This window comes from Aethalodelphis obliquidens, unplaced genomic scaffold (assembly GCF_003676395.1).
Source record: "Aethalodelphis obliquidens isolate GAN/ISIS:26980383/991018 unplaced genomic scaffold, ASM367639v1 scaffold100, whole genome shotgun sequence".
Classification (NCBI taxonomy): domain Eukaryota; kingdom Metazoa; phylum Chordata; class Mammalia; order Artiodactyla; family Delphinidae; genus Aethalodelphis; species Aethalodelphis obliquidens.
Window position 1 is genome coordinate 2,568,060 of NW_020838044.1, and position 18,480 is coordinate 2,586,539.

At 46.8% G+C, this 18,480-nt stretch overlaps 1 protein-coding gene across 3 annotated transcripts in view; it reads left to right on the forward strand.

Annotated features, from left to right (window-relative positions):
- Positions 1 to 13,044, forward strand: part of KCNC4 (potassium voltage-gated channel subfamily C member 4) — a 49,749-nt gene extending 36,705 nt beyond the window's left edge. Inside the window, exons 4-5 of one of the 3 annotated variants that reach the window (XR_003430688.1) lie at positions 10,726 to 11,085; positions 11,856 to 13,039. Coding sequence is in view for 2 of the 3 variants with exons in the window: in XM_027096252.1 (XP_026952053.1) it covers positions 1,332 to 1,408 (77 nt within the window). In the remaining variant the exon portion in view is untranslated. Of the gene's footprint in view, positions 1 to 1,331; positions 4,520 to 10,725 lie in introns of those variants that run through there. The other 2 variants (XM_027096254.1, XM_027096252.1) reach the window with 2 other exon arrangements.
- Positions 13,045 to 18,480: the final 5,436 nt, after the last annotated feature.

The following is an 18,480-nucleotide window of genomic DNA, read 5'->3' on the forward strand; positions in this document are numbered from 1 at the left end:
AAGAAAAGAGAAGTTGGTAGAGGTTCTGCTGCTGGAGAATAAGAGTAAAAGCAACATTGCTCTTTTTAAAATTGTAATAAAATATACACCACAAAAAAAAAAATATACACCACAAAATTTATTATTTTAAGTGTATAGTTCAGTGGCATTAAGTATAATACATTCACATTGTGGTACAACCGTCACCACTATCCATCTCCTTTCCATCACCCCAAACTGAAACTCTGTACCCATTAAACAACAGCTTCCCGTTCCACACCCCCCCGAGCCCTGGCAGCCACCATCCTACTTTCTGTCTCTATGAACTTGACTACTCAGCGTACCTCATTTAAGTGGAATCATGCGGTATTTGTCCTTTTGTGATTATTTTAACGTAATGTCCTCAAAGTTCATCCATATTGTAGCATGTGTCAGAATTTCCTTCCTTTTTAAGGCTGAAAAAACTCCATTGTGTGTGTGTGTGTGTGTGAGAGAGAGAGAGAGAGAGAGAGAGAGAGAGAGAGAGAGATCTCACATTTTGTTTCATTTTGTTTATCCCTTCATCCACTGATGAACACTTGGGTTGCTTCCACCCTTCTGGCTCTTGTGAATAATAAGTGTGCGAATATCTCTTCAACTTTCAGTTCTTCTGGGTATGTGCCCAGAAGCGGAATTGCTGGATCATATAGTAATTCTGTATTTAATTTTCTGAGGTAAAAGCAAGATTTCTGAGCACCTGGGTTGTACTAGCTGTGAGCTAGGTTCCATATGACATCTCATTTAACCCACAAAACCACGCTATGGGGTGAAGACTATTGTCTCCACTTTATAGAAAGTGAAGGTTCCAGAAACTAAATGATGTACTCAAGGTTATAGGTAGTGACTGCAATCAAATTCGAACCCAGGTCGGCTCGATTCCAAGGCCACCCTCTTCCCAGGCAGCAGGTGATGAAAACAAAGGAGGCCACACCTTAAAGCTTAATTCACAATTACACCTTTAATTAACATTTAACACCTTCCTTAATGAGCAATTAACACCTTAGCGGGAATCAGTTGCTGACAGAAGAATGGGTCATCACTCCCCCTTTTGTCCTGTCAAAGGAAACACTGTCTTCCAGATGGTTCCCAGACACAGCTCCTCTCTCCCTGGTCTCCCACTCTTTCCCCTCCCACATCACCAGACCTCCCTCATTCATTGGCTAGACCCACATGACCGCCTCCCCCCAAAGCCTCTTCTCCACCCAGAAGTCTTCCCAGCCACACCCCCAGGAGGGGTCCCTCCTCCTTGCTTCCCTGGGCTTCTGGGCCTCCCTGGACCAGGCAGCCCTGAACTTTGTTCTATTGGTTTACAGACAAACTCCCTCCTGGCTGCACAGTTTCCGTCGTCCCTTTGTATAACCTACACCTACCAGTGCCTGGGGCTCTGTAACTAAATCAATGATTCAATGAGTGATTCACTCAATCAATGACAGTACGGAAGACAGGAGCGAAGAAAGAGAAAGCCAGAATCATCCTCCTCTACTTCACTGTTTGCGTGAGACCAGGCTGTGAGTTGCTCAGAATAATTTTTGTGCTACATTTGGCATCACTGCGCAAGCCTGAGCCATTTTGGGGTTGGAAACTCCCAGGAAAAGCAATGGAATTATCCTCTTGGAGAAATATGCCCACGTGGCTGGCCCAAGGAAGGGGAGGAGGGGCTTTCAGTGTTGGTAGGGATTTCATGTCTGAGGAAAACGAAATCCCGAGGAGCGGGGGAATTCTTTGTGAGGCCTTCAGCACAATTATTCATTCACCCAGTCATCCCACAGACACACACTTCCTCTGAGGGAGGCACGCACCTGGGCACCCTGCTCGAACCTGAGGGAAAAGAGGAAAGTAGGACCCTCTCCTGAGGTGCTGGGCCAGGGGAAGCCGCGTCCTCTGGGAGGGACGCGGGGCTTCTCTAGGAGGTGGAAGGGGAGGCTGAGCCCAGCCCACGAGCAGGGAGGTAAGGGGCTGCTCCTGAGGCCAAGTCCCTGGATTGTCAGGTTGCGCTGGCCTCACCTGCAGGCTTGGCTAACACTCCAGTCTTTGATGTCAGGACAAGTGGATGAGGACCACACAACAGGCAGGGAGGGAGCTGGAGCGGTGGGCAAGGAGCGAGAAAGAGCCGGGTATCTGGGGTGGCAGCTGCCCGCAGCCAGAGGGTAGGGGAGCCCAGGCCAGAGTCGCGGCAGGACCTCCCGGTGAAGCCATCCGCCACCCCACCCCCAACCGTGCACTAGTCCAGCTTGGCTTAGAGGACTGTCTGTTTAGAGGGCTTCCAGCTCCACAGGCCACAAACAGGAAAAGGATTTGCAGAGAGACAGGATTCAAATTTGATCGGAGGGCAAGGATTTGGGATTATTTGCCCAAGAGAGAAGGAAGCACTTAAGTGACTTGGTCATTCGAGATTATTTGTAAGGTGATAGGATGACAGACAGCATTAACCCAAATGGTCCCCATATCAACCCCATGAGACCAGCAGGGCAGGACAGCATCCCATTGTGCAGGCAAAGAAAACGGGGCACGGAAAGGTTAAGGCTATCGCTGGCCACTCCGTACTTCATCAGTAAAGGAGATTTGACATCAGCATTTCTGGGTCCGGGGTCCTTGTTCACCTCGGGCTGCCTCTCCTGACCCAGTGAGGGAAAGGGGGGAACCCCCATCAGGGGGCTTTGAGACCAAGCCCAATATGGGTGGCTCTCTGAGGAGTGGTCACAGGAAAGGGAGGGGGAGGGGGAAAGGCTCTGCATTAACCTGGGGCCTCTGCAGCCCACTGCCCCCACCTCCACTCTTGGTCCAGGTGCCCAGAGTCCAGTGGCCCCGGCAGCTTGAGTGCAATGCTTTTCCCAGGTCTCAGTAGGGGCACTCGGTGAACTCAGTGGCTTCATGGCTGGGAAAGGCTGTCCAGGTTCTGTGATTCAGTGTGCCGACAGGAAAATAAATCCACCAGAATGATTTCTTTTTTCTTCCAACAAAGAAATGAGGCCCATAATCCAACAGTGACTGCCAGAGGACAGCCTGCTCTGAATTCCTTTCCTGCCTTGGTTACAGTCATTAAATTGGTCACTTGGGTTCAGGGGATGAGAGTGCACCCTGCAGGACTGCGGTTGGCCTGGTTAACTTGCTGGCTTCCGCCTGGGATGGGGTGGACAGAAGCTTTGCTCCCCACTGGGCTTTCCCTCCTGGATACTCAGAAATGCTCTCCCTGGGTCATAGCGGGGAGGGCGGAGGGCTCGACTCAAACCCTTCCTCTCTGATCAAAAACTTTCCAACAGCTCACCTCCCTGGAGTGAATCTGGCGTATTATCACATTCACTGGACATTTATTCTGCCAAATATTTCATGACATTAACTCCTTTAGTCCTGACATCGCTCTCTGGAGGAGGTGTGATCCCTCTCTAAAGACAAGGAGTCTGAGGTTCAGAGAAGTGATCTTGTGTGGGTCAGGCAGCTAGCGAGCCGCAGAACCGTGGCCTGGATCTAACACACTCCTCACACTGGTCATTTCAGGCAGGTATTGGTAGCAATTTTTTCCTCAGTCGAGAAACTGAGACTAAGCCTAATTAAGCTCGTCCAAGGCAAACAACCGCTGACGGAGAGACCTGAAATCAGAGCCGAAGCCCAGCCTTTACAGTCTTGTCTCCCTGCTGGGCAGGCTGTCTTCCCTCACAGCACCCTTACCTGTGCTCACTAGGTCTCTCCACCCTCACACTCTTCTCCCACCCCCATCCTCTCCTCCAGCTCGCTGAAGCCAACACTGAGTATCTTCACAGCCCAGCTTCAAACGGGCTTCTCCGCAAAGCCTTGCCTGACGTTTTGGACCATGTCCATCTCTCCCTTTCTCTCCTTCCCAATCACCCATTGTTTTCATTAAACATAAGGACACTTCATTATGGCTTTGGCTTACTTCACACGTGTAGGCCTTGTTCCTGCCCCCTCTTGCCTTCCCTAAATGATAGGGATAGAGTAGGATAATGAAATAGTCAGTTTAGAAATCCCAGTAGGGGATTAAGGACAGAAAGGGAGTTTTAAGGGAGTTTCAGAGACTGTTGTAAGCTAATGATGACTCAAGAAAAGAATCCAGTAACCTAGCAACAATCTACACTGCCTTGGAGGGAGACCAGGTGCATCCAAGTGCCGGACACACTCAAGCCACAAACCCTGAGAGTTAAAACACAAGACAATAAAGTTGGGGTCTGAATCTTGTTAATGTGAAGTCAGGGAGTTAATAGTCCCTGAAGAGCAGCATTTCTGCATGTAGCCAAGACAGAAATATAGGTGAAGGGAAAAAAAAGGGGGAAAGGGGACATTATTCCAAAACCTGAGATGAATTACCGTATTTTAGTACGTGTCACCACTCTTTTGCTGATATACATATGATTTAAATAGCGCCGTGACAGCCTTGTTCAAACCATGTAGGGTCAAAGGAGGAACTAATGATGCAAGCTTTGATGTCTGTCCAAGAATGAGGAAGAGGGTGGTCTTCCCTGCTTCCCACTTTTCTTTTGTTTATAAAGTCCTCTCAGTCCTTGGGGCAAAGCCTTCTCGCCTGCCCGCTGGTATATCTCATGAGCATCCTATGGTAATAAACTGACTCTTTGCCAGCCACTTTGCCTCTTGCTAAATTCTTTCTGCACCAAGACATAAGAACCTGAGCTTCGGTAAGTCCTGACACAGGTGAGAGGTTTCAATTAAAAGAACCATGGGTTCCGCACATATGGTCACCTTATCTTTGATAAAGGAGGCAAGAATATACAATGGAGAAAAGAAAGCCTCTTCAATAAGTGGTGCTGGGAAAACTGGACAGCTACATGTAAAAGAATGAGATTAGAACACTCCCTAACACCATACACAAAAATAAACTCAACATGGATTAAAAACCTAAATGTAGGTCCAGACACTATAAAACTCTTAGAGGAAAACATAGGAAGAACACTCTATGACATACATCACAGCAAGATCCTTTCTGACCCACCTCCTAGAGAAATGGAAATAAAAACAAAGTAAACAAATGGGACCTAATGAAACTTAAAAACTTTTGCACAGTAAAGGAAACCATAAACAAGACCAAAAGACAACCCTCAGAATGGGAGAAAATATTTGCAAACGAAGCAACTTAAAAAGGATTCATCTCCAAAATATACAAACAGCACACACAGCTCAATATCAAAAAAACAAACAAGCCAATCCAAAAATGGGCAGAAGAGCTAAACAGACATTTCTCCATAGAAGATATACAGGTTGCCAACAAACACATGAAAGGATGCTCAACATCACTAATCATTAGAGAAATGCAAATCAAAACTACAGTGAGGTATCCTCTCACACCAGTCAGAATGGCCATCATCAAAAAATCTACAAACAATAAATGCTGGAGAGGGTGTGGAGAAAAGGGAACACTCTTGCACTGCTGGTGGGAATGTGAATTGGTACAGCCACTATGGAGAACAGTATGGAGGTTCCTTAAAAAACTACAAATAGAACTACCATATGACCCAGCAATCCCAGTACTGGGCATATACCCTGAGAAAACCATAATTCAAAAAGTGTCATGTACCAAAATGTTCATTGCAGCTTTATTTACAGTAGCCAGGACATGGAAGCAACTAAGTGTCCATCAACAGATGAATGGATAAAGAAGATGTGGCACATATATACAATGGAATATTACTCAGCCATAAAAAGAAACGAAATTGAGTTATTTGTAGTGAGGTGGATGGACCTAGAGTCTGTCCTACAGGGTGAAGTAAGTCAGAAAGAGAAAAACAAATACTGTATGCTAACACGTATATATGGAATCTAAAAAAAAGGAGTTTCTGAAGAACCTAGGGGCAGGACTGGAATAAAGACGCAGACATAGAGAATGGACTTGAGGACACGGGGAGGAGGAAGGGTAAGCTGGGATGAAGTGAGAGAGTGGCGTGGACATATATACACTACCAAATGTAAAATAGATAGCTAGTGGGAAGCAGCCACATCGCACAGGGAGATCAGCTCGGTGCTTTGTGACCACCTAGAGGGGTGGGATAGGGAGGATGGGAGGGAGACACAAGAGGGAGGAGATATGAGGATATATGTATATGTATAGCTGATTCCCTTTTTATACAGCAGAAACTAACACAACACTGTAAAGCAATTTTACTCCAATAAAGATGTTAAAACAAAACAAAACAAAACAAAACACAGTGGGTTCGAGTCTCCTCCTGAGTCAGGGATTGTGGGTTCAAGTCCCGCTGTAGAAGGAGTGCGGTTTCATAAAGAGCAACAACCAATCATCTGAGATGTCATGTTGCTTCCAGCCCTGAGAGGTCAACTCTAGATGTTACAAGTATCTACCATATCATCCAGCACAGTGCCAACCACAAAACAGGTGTTGAATAAATTCCACACATTTGTGTGTTACTGTTCAAAGCATTTGGATATCCATTGTCTTGATGAATTTTCCTGAGAACCTTGTGAGGTGGGTATACACGTTCTGAGGGACTAGCTGTAGCTAAGGTGACTAGCTGGTTAGTTGAAGAGCAGAACTGGAACTCAGATTTTCTGTTCCCACGTGGAGGGCTCTTTCCTCTGCCGGGCCACAGATGTAGGATCATCTGTTTCCTGAAATGGTATCCCTGGTCAGCTGAGTTTTCTCTACTGTTTCTTCCTCCACCCCAGGACCCCAGCCATGAGAAGGGTCCTGCTGGTGTCTTATTGAGGGTGTTATCAGATGGGCCCTGGGGGCAGCTTGAGTCAGAGAGTGGGGGATGTTAAGAAACATCTCAGGTGAAGCCCCCAGTGAGTCCAGCAACTGGCAGGGCTGAGGTCCTGGTCCAAGTGAGGACCCTCCCAGTAACCCCCAAAGGTTCATGCTGGGTCTTGGTCTGCAGAGTCCCTGTCCCACCCCATGGCCCTGCAGGGAGCCACCAGTAAGCACAGGTGATCAGTTCCAGACCAATCCCCAGGTAGCCACAGGATGCTTCCTCCAGCAGAGGGCAGGGGGTGGGGAAGGAAAACCACCCAAGACCTGCTATCACCTCACACGCAAGAGGAAATAAGGCGGAAGGAGACGCCACTGCGGTTTTTCCCACAGAGTTGCAGGAGGGAACCAGAAGCAGAGCTGCTGCCTCGGGCAGTGGATGCTCCCATCGGGCATATCCAGAGCTGCTTTGCCAAAAAAGAGAATTAGGTTACATGGTTACATTCTCAGCCAGACAGCCCAAAGGATCTGGGGGGCATCCAGGAGCCCAGCCCCTTCTCTCTGCTCCAAGCCAACCAGTCAGCTGCAAGGTCTGACTCCCTAAGGCTAGAAAGGCGGCAAGGGTCATGGGGGCATCCTCACATGGGTCATGGGGGCATCCTCACATGATCTGGTGCATCATGTGTGGGCTCTTCATATGACTGCTTAGCCCCTACTGTGTATCCAAGAGCAGCCCCAAAGAGTTGGGATCACTTTCTATTTCTCCGTCTGTGGCTTATCCGCCTTGAGGAGGAAGCCAGTGTTGGAGCGGGGACCAGGGCTGGGTATGTGACACCTGCTTTTTGAGAGCAGCCCTGGCATGAACTGCTTGCTCGAAACTTTGCACAGCTTCCTGCTCTGGGAGATGCAGGATTAACTGAATGACATGTGCAGTGATTACAGGATGGCAATGGGGTGAGGGGAGGACTGTCTGTAGATCCTGCCAAGGAGACCAGGAATTAATTCAACCTGTCACTTACACTGAGCTCCCTTAGCAGGTGACTGGTGCAGGAACCTCATCTATCCCCAATACAGTACATCATAGCCATAGCCCGAGTGCATACTGCAGAGCGGGCCAGAGCCTCGGGGAGGCCCACAAAGAGGGCTGTTACACTGGGGTAAACAGGCCACAGCCACGGCAGCAATGCCGTTAGATTCCATCCCGTGACATTCGATCCAGTATTCGCTCACCACCTGCTATATGCTGGGAACACTGCTAAGGTTATATGTATTGATAAAATAATCTTCAAGTTGAAGAAGCTCACTCCAGGTGTACGTGTAGTATGTCTGCACTTTTCAGGATAATCTCAAAACATTCTGTAAATTCTGCTAAAAACAGAGAGCATATGCATTCTTTTTCACACCTGTAAGCCCTGTGCCTGACACAGAATCTGGAACAGAGTATGACTTAATGTACGTTTGCTGAATGAGCAAATGAACAAATGCCTGGATCATCTGAGTTGGGCCATCTAGTTCACGGGCGCTCCGCAGAGAGTCAGGATTCACTGTGCTCTGCTGGCTGTCCCTCCACAACCCCTTGGTTTCCTCTCAGGAGATCCTCCTCACTCCTCCACCTTTTTCTCTCTAACATACCCCCCCCCCCAGACCTGTGCTCTGCAATTTTGCATTCAGCTCTCCACTCCCTGTCCCCCAAGCCCAAGTTACCAAAGATAACTAATGTTAGCAGGTCAGAGTCAGCACAGATGCACTTTAAGATGCTTAGCCTGGCTGGAGAGCCCTAGACAGAGCTGGATGTATTTTTAGCTCTTTGGGTATCTGGAAAGGTATTGAGATGCAGTCGTTGTTACAGACACCTTGGCAAATCAGTATTCTGCTACTGGCCTCCCCACACCAGCAGTTTCCATTCAGTGTCTCAAAAGCAAGGGTTGCCATGGAGATTGAGCTGCAGGGCAACTGAACTTCCTGTTGGGAAACAGCGGCACAGGTAAAGGTCTGAGCCAATGGGAGTCAAGGAGCTCCATGGATGGCCACAGCTTCTGCTCCTGAAGGCAAATGATTGCAGAGTCCCTGGTATCCTCAGAAGGGGTTAGCTGGGAGATAGAGGATGCTGCGTCTGGAACTTCATTCAGGGAGGGATTGATACTGATTCTCTTTCGCCCTCACACCTGTCATAGGATTGATTTAGTTCTCTCTGTGTTCCATTGCCCAAGGACTTTGGCCATCCACAAAGAAGTCTGGAAGCTGCTTGGGGAGGAAGGTGGCAGGGCCATTTTGTAGTAGAGGCCAGTCCTGGCAAATACCTAGACACAAGCTCTGTGTGGGGCTTGGGGAGGCCAGGTTAACCCAGTCCTGGAGCCAGTTGAATCATAGTAACCCACTCTTCCAGTGGCACTGTGTAGGATTATCTTATTTTATCCTTGATATCATGCAGGGAGGCAGCCAAGACAGGTAGCATGGTCCCCAATTTTCCCATTCATTCAACAAATATTTCCTGTGTACCAGATATGCTAGGCAACCAAGATTTAAAAATCTGAGGCTACAAGAGGCTAAGTGACCCACAGACAGTTACAAAACTGGTAAAAGGTAGAACCAGAAGAACCCTCAGTTCTGTCCATAGATTCAGAGGGATAAGAGCCCAAAGAAGTTCTTAGAGAGCATTTAGCCTGATCCTTGAACTTCACAGAAAATAAACTGAGGCCCAGAGAGAGTGTGAAACTTGGTCACTCAGAGAGTTGATGCTAGAGCAAGGGCTAGGGTTCTTTGCCCACTCTGCTTCTCATCATCAAAAGCTCTTTCTAGGGAAATGTGCTGTCCCAAATTTTTACAGGATGCTCGCTCTGTGTCAGGCACTGGATCAGCTAAGAATTTCTTTTAGTTGTTGTTAACAGAGACATGATAACAGTGACTTAAAAAACCTAAGCGTTTACGGGCTTCCCTGGTGGCACAGTGGTTGAGAGTCCGCCTGCCGATGCAGGGGACACGGGTTCGTGCCCCGGTCCGGGAGGATCCCACATACTGCGGAGCGGCTGGGCCCGTGAGCCATGGCCGCTGAGCCTGCGCGTCCGGAGCCTGTGTTCCGCAGTGGGAGAGGCCATGGCAGTGAGAGGCCCGCGTACTGAAAAAAAAAACAAAAAACAAAAAAAACAAACTAAGCGTTTATCCTCTTTCATACAAGACGTCCAGAAGCAGGTATTCCAGGGTTGTATGATAGGTCAACAAGGTCATCAGTCGTGCAGGTTCCTTCTAGCTTTCTTCATCACTGTTGTTAGCACACAGTTCAATCCTAGAACACCCAAGATGGCTGCTGGAGTGCTAGCCATTATATCCTCATTCCAGGCAGGACAAGGGAGATAGGAAAGGAACAAAAGGGCATGCATGCAAGCCCTGTCTGCCCCGTCCTCTCCTTTAGGGGTCTTCTTGAAAGCCCATCTAAGTTCCATTTATAACCTCTCCTTTAGGGGTCTTCTTGAAAGCCCATCTAAGTTCCATTTATAACCCATTAGCACTTGCCAATTGTAAAGGAGGGAGGTTAAGAAATGTCATCTTTTACCTGGGTACATTGCACCCTAAATAACATTGGAGTTATGGCAGGAATGAAGAATGGGAGAATGATATTGGAAGCAGAATTTTTCTAGGCACTGTATGGGAATACAACACACACACACACACAAACAGTATATATATATATATATATATATATATATATATATTATACACACACATACACACACACACGCACACATAGATATACATATACATATATGTGTGTGTATACATGCTACATATTGGTCCTAAGATTTATAAAGGGTTTTTGTTTCCTGCTTCTTTAAACTTTTCTGTACTTTCTAAATTTTCAGCAGTGTGTGTCTATATTTATTTGACAATGAGGAAAAAACCACTACCCATCATCCCTCTTTTAGTTATCCACACGGGTGATTATTAGCCAGGCTCAGAGTCATCTATGTTATACTACTTTCATGAAGATAGAGTAAAAATTCTTAAAACAGTGTTTGAACAAACTTAATATCAATTCAATTCAGTTACAGCAAACTCTACAGATATTGCAGATATCACCCTTGCAAGGGGCTTGGAGTAGAAGCGGCAATCCACCAAGGAGCTGGAGAAAACCATAGCTTTATGCAACGCTAGCCCTTCGGCCCTGAGCCTCCACTGCCGCTGGCCCCCAGCTCATCTTGTCTGGGAGCGCCTCCCACACACAGTCTCCTGGATGCTGAAACCTAATGCCCTCTGGGGCTGCTGGGCTGCACGCCTGCCTGGAGCCTGCGGAACAGCAGGGGTGAGCCTGTGGGTCTGCCAGCAAGGCTCAGCCTTTGCCCAGCCTCTCGCAGGTGGCTCTGGTTATCTGTGAACTGGAGCTGTCCTCCTCAAGGAATTGCAAGGTAGGTCGGGGACACGGACGAGGCCCACAGTAAACCAAAGCCTGGGTCCAGGCATCCCGTCTCCTGCCATGGCCCCAGAAATATTTCAGGAGTGATTTACGGGCCAACACAGGGGCATGACTGGACTCACAGGGAGCCCTCTGCAAGACTTTCTCCCCATTTCATGCTTCTTGACAAGATTTTTAAAGTAATATGTTGTCCAAGGCATGAGGAAAAGATTTTAGAGAGGGGACTGTGGAAAAGCAAGTGTTGGTCTATTCAGTATGGAATTGAAGTATGGGTGGTTCCCTGACGAGATAGCCTAGACCCTCCTAGTGTATCTAGAATCCATTCTCCACTTAATCTTTGCTAAAGGAACACCAGTTTTATTTGGGGGCAGTAATGTGCTCAGTTGAAATATCTGATCTCTCAGGCTCACTTGCAAATTTACACAGGGACAGATAATAAAGTACAGGTAAATGTCCCTGGGAAGGCTGTCCATCCCTTAATAGAAGGCAAGGGCCCAAGAGAAGACTGCATTTGGGCCTCAGTCCCCACCCCCTTCTTCCTGCCTGGAATGAGGAGATGAGTGGGAATGGAGCAGCTAGCTCATGACTCTGGGAGGAAGAGCCTCACGCTAGGATGGCAGAGCAGGAAGCTGGAATGCTCTGAGGTCCTTTGGGAATTTCTTGACATCATCCCTGGACTCCCTACCTCCTGACTTCTTGTTATATGACAAACATAAAAGCCCAATTTGGGTAAGTCTGTTAACATGGGTTTCTGTTACACAGGAAGGCGAATATAATCCTAACTGATGCCTGAAGATTGCCAGAGGGCTGTGCCTTTTTGTGTGTTCGAAGCCTCGCCAACCAATATGCAGTTCCCGTCTTGGTTCTGTCCCTAGGCTCACTTCCTCTGGGGTTAGAACCGGGTCAGCTCGGGTCAGATCACCCCATTTATCAGGGAGGGAAACTGCGGCTGAATTCTCCCCGCAGAACTCACAGCTGGCCTGGGCGTGCATCTCAGCCTCGGCCGAGCTCTTCCTCCATTGTTCATCTGTATATATCACTCAGGGGGAAAGTGAAGAATTAAGTCTCATGAACTGCTCTCACTCCTCCCAAGGGAGAATATAGCATCCAGGAAAATGCTTCTTGGCTGAAAAGTCCCTGAGAATTAAAAACTTGATCTTCCCAAACCCAGGGATAGAATCTTCTCTCTCTCTGTTTCAAACCATTGATGGTATGAGACGGCTCCCCACTGATGGCTCCGTCGAACATGAATCTCAACCCTTTGGGATCTGTAAGGACTTAAGGCTTTTTAAGGAGGAAATGATGACTTGATGACTGTATCATCTGTCAGATTTTTCTCAGTTCAACCACCATCTTTTTGAGTGCCTACTATGTATTTATATAATCTTCACAAAATGAGCAAATGCTTTAAAAGATACCTGCAGAGGAACCTGATTAGAGATATTATCAATAATGCAAACATAAGAAACAATAAGAAAATGTTTGGAATGGCCTTTCTCCTCTTGGTTAAGCTCTTTCTTAGTTATATTATAAGGCAAAAGCAATGACAACTAATTGGATATGAAGTAATAAATCCCTGAAATATGTTTGACATTTATTATTGTTAATAAAGGTTATTGACCTAAGAGTTTTTACCTTGAGATATTAGCTAATGAGAGTAGAAAGCTATCCAATTAGTAAGCTATTTAAAAACTAAGCATCTAGACCATGAACATAAACTTCCTTAATTATTTCATTGATGCTCAAAGTTATTACAATACTTACCCCGGTACTTCAGATTTCATTAAATGTAATGATAAACATATATGAGTCTTTTGGTCTTTCTTAGTAATTGCAAAACACAAAAATCCCACATGGCCTTAGGAAAACACTTGTTTTTTCTACCATGAAGAAAGACTGAAATAATGCACAAAAAAAATACGGCACAAAAAATATATGGTTATTGAAAGATGCATAGAAAACATTGCTGAAAATTTTAAGAAATAAATATTAATTGTAAAGCAACTATAAAAAATAATTTAAAAATAAATTTTAAAAGAAATAAATGTTAAGGCAAAATATGCCTTATAGGAAGTTTGCTTTTTGTTTGATTAAAAGTATAGAGATTTCTAACATCTCAGTTAATAGAATTTGCTAGATTTTGTTTAAATACTAGAAACACAGGAGAAAGGACTATTTTTGAACCACTAAAGGAAAAACCTGTGAGAGAAGAGTAAATGATTTCCTTAAAAAGTGCTTTATTATTTAATTGTTAGTAATAATAACTATTAACTGGAATAAAAAGTGGAACCTGGGGCGATGTTAACAAAGATAGAAACACACCTGATAGACAGTCACTCAACAGCAAAGAAGTTAGAGCCAGATGTGCACAAAAGGTGAAGTGTTATCACTGATGTTGTTAATTTTGTAAAACTAAGGCCTTTAAAGTGTCATAGAGTCTTTACATTACTTTGGAATGGGATATGGAGTGACCAGGAAGATCTTTCATATCACATAGAAGTTCTCCAGTTTTCTCAAAACAGTTGCTTAAGAGAGTTACCAGGCTTACAGATGGATCACATGTTTTTCTTATGCAGACAGATGTTCGATTTTTATTACCCTTCTCTGGGATGACAAATGTCTGTCAGATTTTTTTAATAAGCACTCTTGATCTGTCCCTTCAAGATAAAGGTGACGATTTATCGTCTCAAAAAGTAAACTCACGCTAAGGAAAGAGCACTTGAAAACACATTTGGATGTTTCCATTGTTACACCATTTTGACTAAAGCCCTGCTTGTAACAACTTTAAATCTCTCGTATCCGTACACTTTAAAAAGAATTGGAAACAGAATTTTCTAACTTGTTTTAAAATTATTTAAATAAGAAAGTTCCATAAGTTTTGACTCCATGTTATTAAAATTATAAAAATATAATAAATTATTTTAAAAGTGTTTCTGCTTGCTTAAAAGAGCAGACTTTGGGTACTATAGCAATTATGTGATGCTTATTGTATACTGCCTTATACTGTTGGTTGTCTTATACCTCATGGGGGTGCTCTTTTTCTTCTGACCTAACTGGAAGCTTGCTGTTTCTTATATGCATGTTCTCCTTTCCTGGCCTCTCCTCTCCCCTTTCTCCTTCCACCTCGCCCTGGTGCCTACCATTGTTCTGCAGGTGCCTCATCCGTTAATGCAAACGTCAAGTTCAGGTCAGCAGGGACTGCCTGAGTCTTCTAGCCTACATTCTGAGACCTGTCTCTTGAACCTACTCTGATCCCCTGTTGTCCACACGATAAAGTCTAGCTTCCACATATCACCTTAGGGAAAAAACCCGAATGAACTTTTGGGCCAACCCAAGAGTAGCGCTGTGCTTCTGCCTTACCTGGTTTCTATCAGACTCACCAAAACTGCCTCTCCTGATTCTGCTCTAGGCGCCTTCTTCCTCCCTACTTACTTGAGGTCTAGGTTTGCACTAAGACCCCACTCAGATCCCATTTCTTTCTTGCACCTCATTGGCCCTGGCCTCCGCAGTCCTCCCTGGGCTGCCCCTCCTGTGAGAGCTTTTCTCCAGCACTTATGTGCACAGTCAGGCACTATCAGCTCTTATCACGATGAGGATGTCCTGCTGCTCCAACTGGACTGTCAGACCTGTGAGCACTGGGCTGTGAGCCTCTATAGAGCCTCAGTGCTGAGAACAGAGCCCTGTGAACAACGGCACATGCTGCACCCAGGCCTCATGACTCACTGTGCATGACAGCTGTTGTGTGCAGTGAGTGCTCATTGGTGACAGCGTGCCATCTGGGATCCTCACAGTGACCTGTCTTCATCTGTCACTTGTACACTTTTCTACGATGGGGGGAGAGGCCATGTGCCATGACCCTAGAATTGCTGCACCCTGCCCCCCACCAGCAGAGGGGACATGTGGGTTCAGAAGACGTGAGCTGCTCAACCTGTTCTGGGGACAGCTGCTTGCCCTCAGCCCAAGGAACCGAGGGCTGGATGCTGGCTCGTCCCTTGGGCAAGAGTTACTGTTGTTTGGGCCAAAATACATTTTAGTGGCACCATGGGAGGTTTGGGTGCAGGAGGCATGCTTTAAAAAATACATGAGAATTTAAGGGTTTTTTTTTTTTCCACCCCTGCTGGGGAAACATGTCCACATGTCTGGGATAATATTAGGGCTGTTTATTTTCCAAGGCTGACGTTTCCTTGGCCATCTAAGATTGCTGCTGGAGATAGAATGAATGATATTTACTTTGGCACTCTTGGTCCAGAAGGGATTACCAGGGTAAGTAGGAGCACGTCTGGGTGACACAGACAGACAGACGCCCAGAAATATGTGGGCCACGCCAAACCAGGCCATCATCTGACCCATGGTTGTTTCTGGTGGCCCTTACACAAAGGAGACCAGCCAAAGGGGGACATTTCATGTGGGGGACTGATAGGTTCAAAATCTAATTTTAGGCATAGAATAAGAAACAGCTCTTCTAGTGAGGAGGTCTACTTTGGGGGAAGAAAGAAGGTCGGTAAGGGAACAGTCTTCCTTCCTGAAACAAAACCAAGCTCTTTGGAGCTTTGAGTGAGGGAAGGTGATCAGGAAGGGGAGGCACGGAAGAGGCCACTTTGTAAGCATCTCTTTACCTCTGGGCTTTGCCTCCCCTTTGAGTACAAAACTACCCCATTCTTCTGGTCAAATGAATTGGACTCAGTACAATGAGGCAGGTTGAAATTCTAAAAAGGATTCGACCAAAATAATTTTTAAAAAGTAGAAGAGGAAAAGAAAATAAGTACACAAACAGTTGCAGTATCCAAATATAATTTATTGATGCTACACTAGAACTTGTGTTACCCTGTGCCTTCCCCCCAACCCCTTTGAAAATCCCTAGAAAAATCTCTCCTTTGTAGTGTTTAGGCTCTTCCTAAGCTGGAAGCCTTGGAAAACAGGTTTGTAGATGGCCGGTGGGTAAACAGGAGAATGATCAGTCTTGATGGGTCTCCAGCAGCAGGAAAAAAAAAAAGCCATCCCACCCGGAGGACAGCCCCTAGCCATTGGGACCGACGGCTGCTGGAAAAGTCCAAAGGGGCTTTTAGACAGGGCTGCCCAAGAGGCTCATTCGGTCCCCTCTCCCCAGGCAGCACTGGGCATGCTCACCCCGCACTGTTCTGGTTCCTTGGATTACGACATGCATATGTCAAAATGTTAACCTTCACTGGTTTGGGGAGAGAGCCCAAGGAAACATCATTTTCCATTCGGCACCAGGGAGCCTGTTCTGGGCCCCAAAGAAGAACTCAGAGAGGCCCTGGGAGGTGGGTAGGACAGGTTAGGTCCTGCCCAGAACTAGACCCTCTCCTCCTGAAAACATGGTGATGCCAGGCTGTGGTGCAGGGGTATTAGCTAGGGACAGAATGGGGACTGGCTCCCCAGCTCTGCGTGAGGACAGAAGGAGCACCATGGAGCAGGCACTCATATGCTTAAGTGCAATTCACTCAATCGGTTCCAGCCTGTGGAACAGCGGGGAGAAATGACGAGCTAAGAAATTTAAGTAGCCAATCAGGCTTTGTGTCGTCCAGATTCCCACACTGCTGCAGGCTGAACTGAACTAAACAGACCTTGAAATATTCATAGCCTGGGGTAGGGATGGGAGGACCACAGTGCAGAACAAATCTGGTCCCACGAATAAATCCAACCCCTGAATGTGCTTGGAACTCCTCCGCCAGCATCATCCTTCATTGTGGATAACCCTCCTCGGGTCCTTCTTATTGGCTGGGTTTGCTCTAAGCACTTTCCACAGGATAACTCATTTGTCTCCCCAGCCGCCCTGGATGGTAGGTACTATGACTATCCTCACGTGGCCAGTGAGGAAAACGGAGACTCAGAAACGTTAAACAACTTGCCTCAGGGCATTAGGGGCAAAAACCCCATAGGGGACAGGGCTGGGGTTTGAACTCAAACAGCCTAGCTCCAGTCTACTCTCAGCTATTGTTGAGACTTTCACAGCTGTTGTTGCTATTCCTGGCCCTGACTGGCCCCTTTGCTAAAATTCACTCTTGGTGATGGGCCCCGATTCTCCCCCTGAAGTCCTTGGCATTTGTACCCCAAAGGACCTCACTACTGGGAGATATCTGAAATCTTGGCTTCCCTCACCCCTGAGGGCCACAGGCCTTGATGCACTCTTGTCGTGGCGGCATTTGCTCCTTTTGAGGTCCCCTCACCATTGCCTGGTTAGTTCCCCCAGGGCACCCCACTTTCTCTCCTTGGCTCGCTGGGCAGGCCAAGCAAACAGCATCCACCAAGGGGCCTGTAGCAGAACAAACGGCAGCAGCCCCCGGGGCCTCTGAAGCTTCCGCTTAGCAGGCAGCCTGCAAGCCTCCGCTGGCAGCGCCCTTGGGCAGGGCTGCCATTCATCACGTGTCTGGCTGCAGGTGGCTCGGGAGCCCATGTGGGGTGGGGTCTGCTGGGATGAAGGGCGCTAGCTTTTTGGGAGCTGAGGGGGCAACTGGGAGGGGTTGGTGATGAGTGGGGCTGCTCTTGGACCCCTTCAGGCTGCTTCAGTGCCAACATCTTTGCTCCATTATGATGGGGAAGAATGTTGTGTTTGCTTGTTTGCTATTTATACTGCAGGTGCTGTCTAGGGGTTTTCTTTGAAGCAGAGGTAAACTCTGAGGCACGTAAGTACGTTTCTGGCTCATTGCTGTGCTCACACACATGGGTTCAGCTGATCCAAGGCCCATCCTTACCGCCCACCCCTCACTGCTTATGGACATGGGTCCTCCCTAAATCTGTACATTCCAGATACTACCACTCTCCCCGCGCCCCCCAGGAGCACACTCCTAAATACATGTAGAATCTGGCTCCTGCTTCCTTCTCTGAATAGGGAAATTTCATTTCAGCCTCTCTTAGGATCGGTCATGCCATTAGCCACGACCTTGTTCTCTTCCTGTTAGCAGGATGTGACCCTCTAAATTCAGTGGCCGTTTTTAATCCTCCCTGACACACTTCCCATCTACCTCAACTCCAGGACAGGGTCACCCACCTTCCGAAGAAGCAAACACCCGCTAGGCCTTCCTATAGCATAGTATCTAAACCATATCATATTTTTTTTCTAGTCAGTTTTATTGGGGTGCAATTTACACAGAGTAAAATATACCCTTTTTAGTGTACTGTTGTATGATTTTTGACAAACACAAATGATTGTGTAGCCATCACCACAATCAAGATACAGAACAGTACCATCACCCCAAAAGGTTCTCTCGTACACCTTTGCAGTCAACCACACTTCCCACCCCCAGCCTCTCACAACCACCAATCTGGGTGGACTTTATTTTTTCCCTTCTAGTTTACCTTTTCCAGAATGTCACATGAATGGAATCTGGAGCCTGGCTTCTTTCATTCAGCATAATCCTTTTGAGAT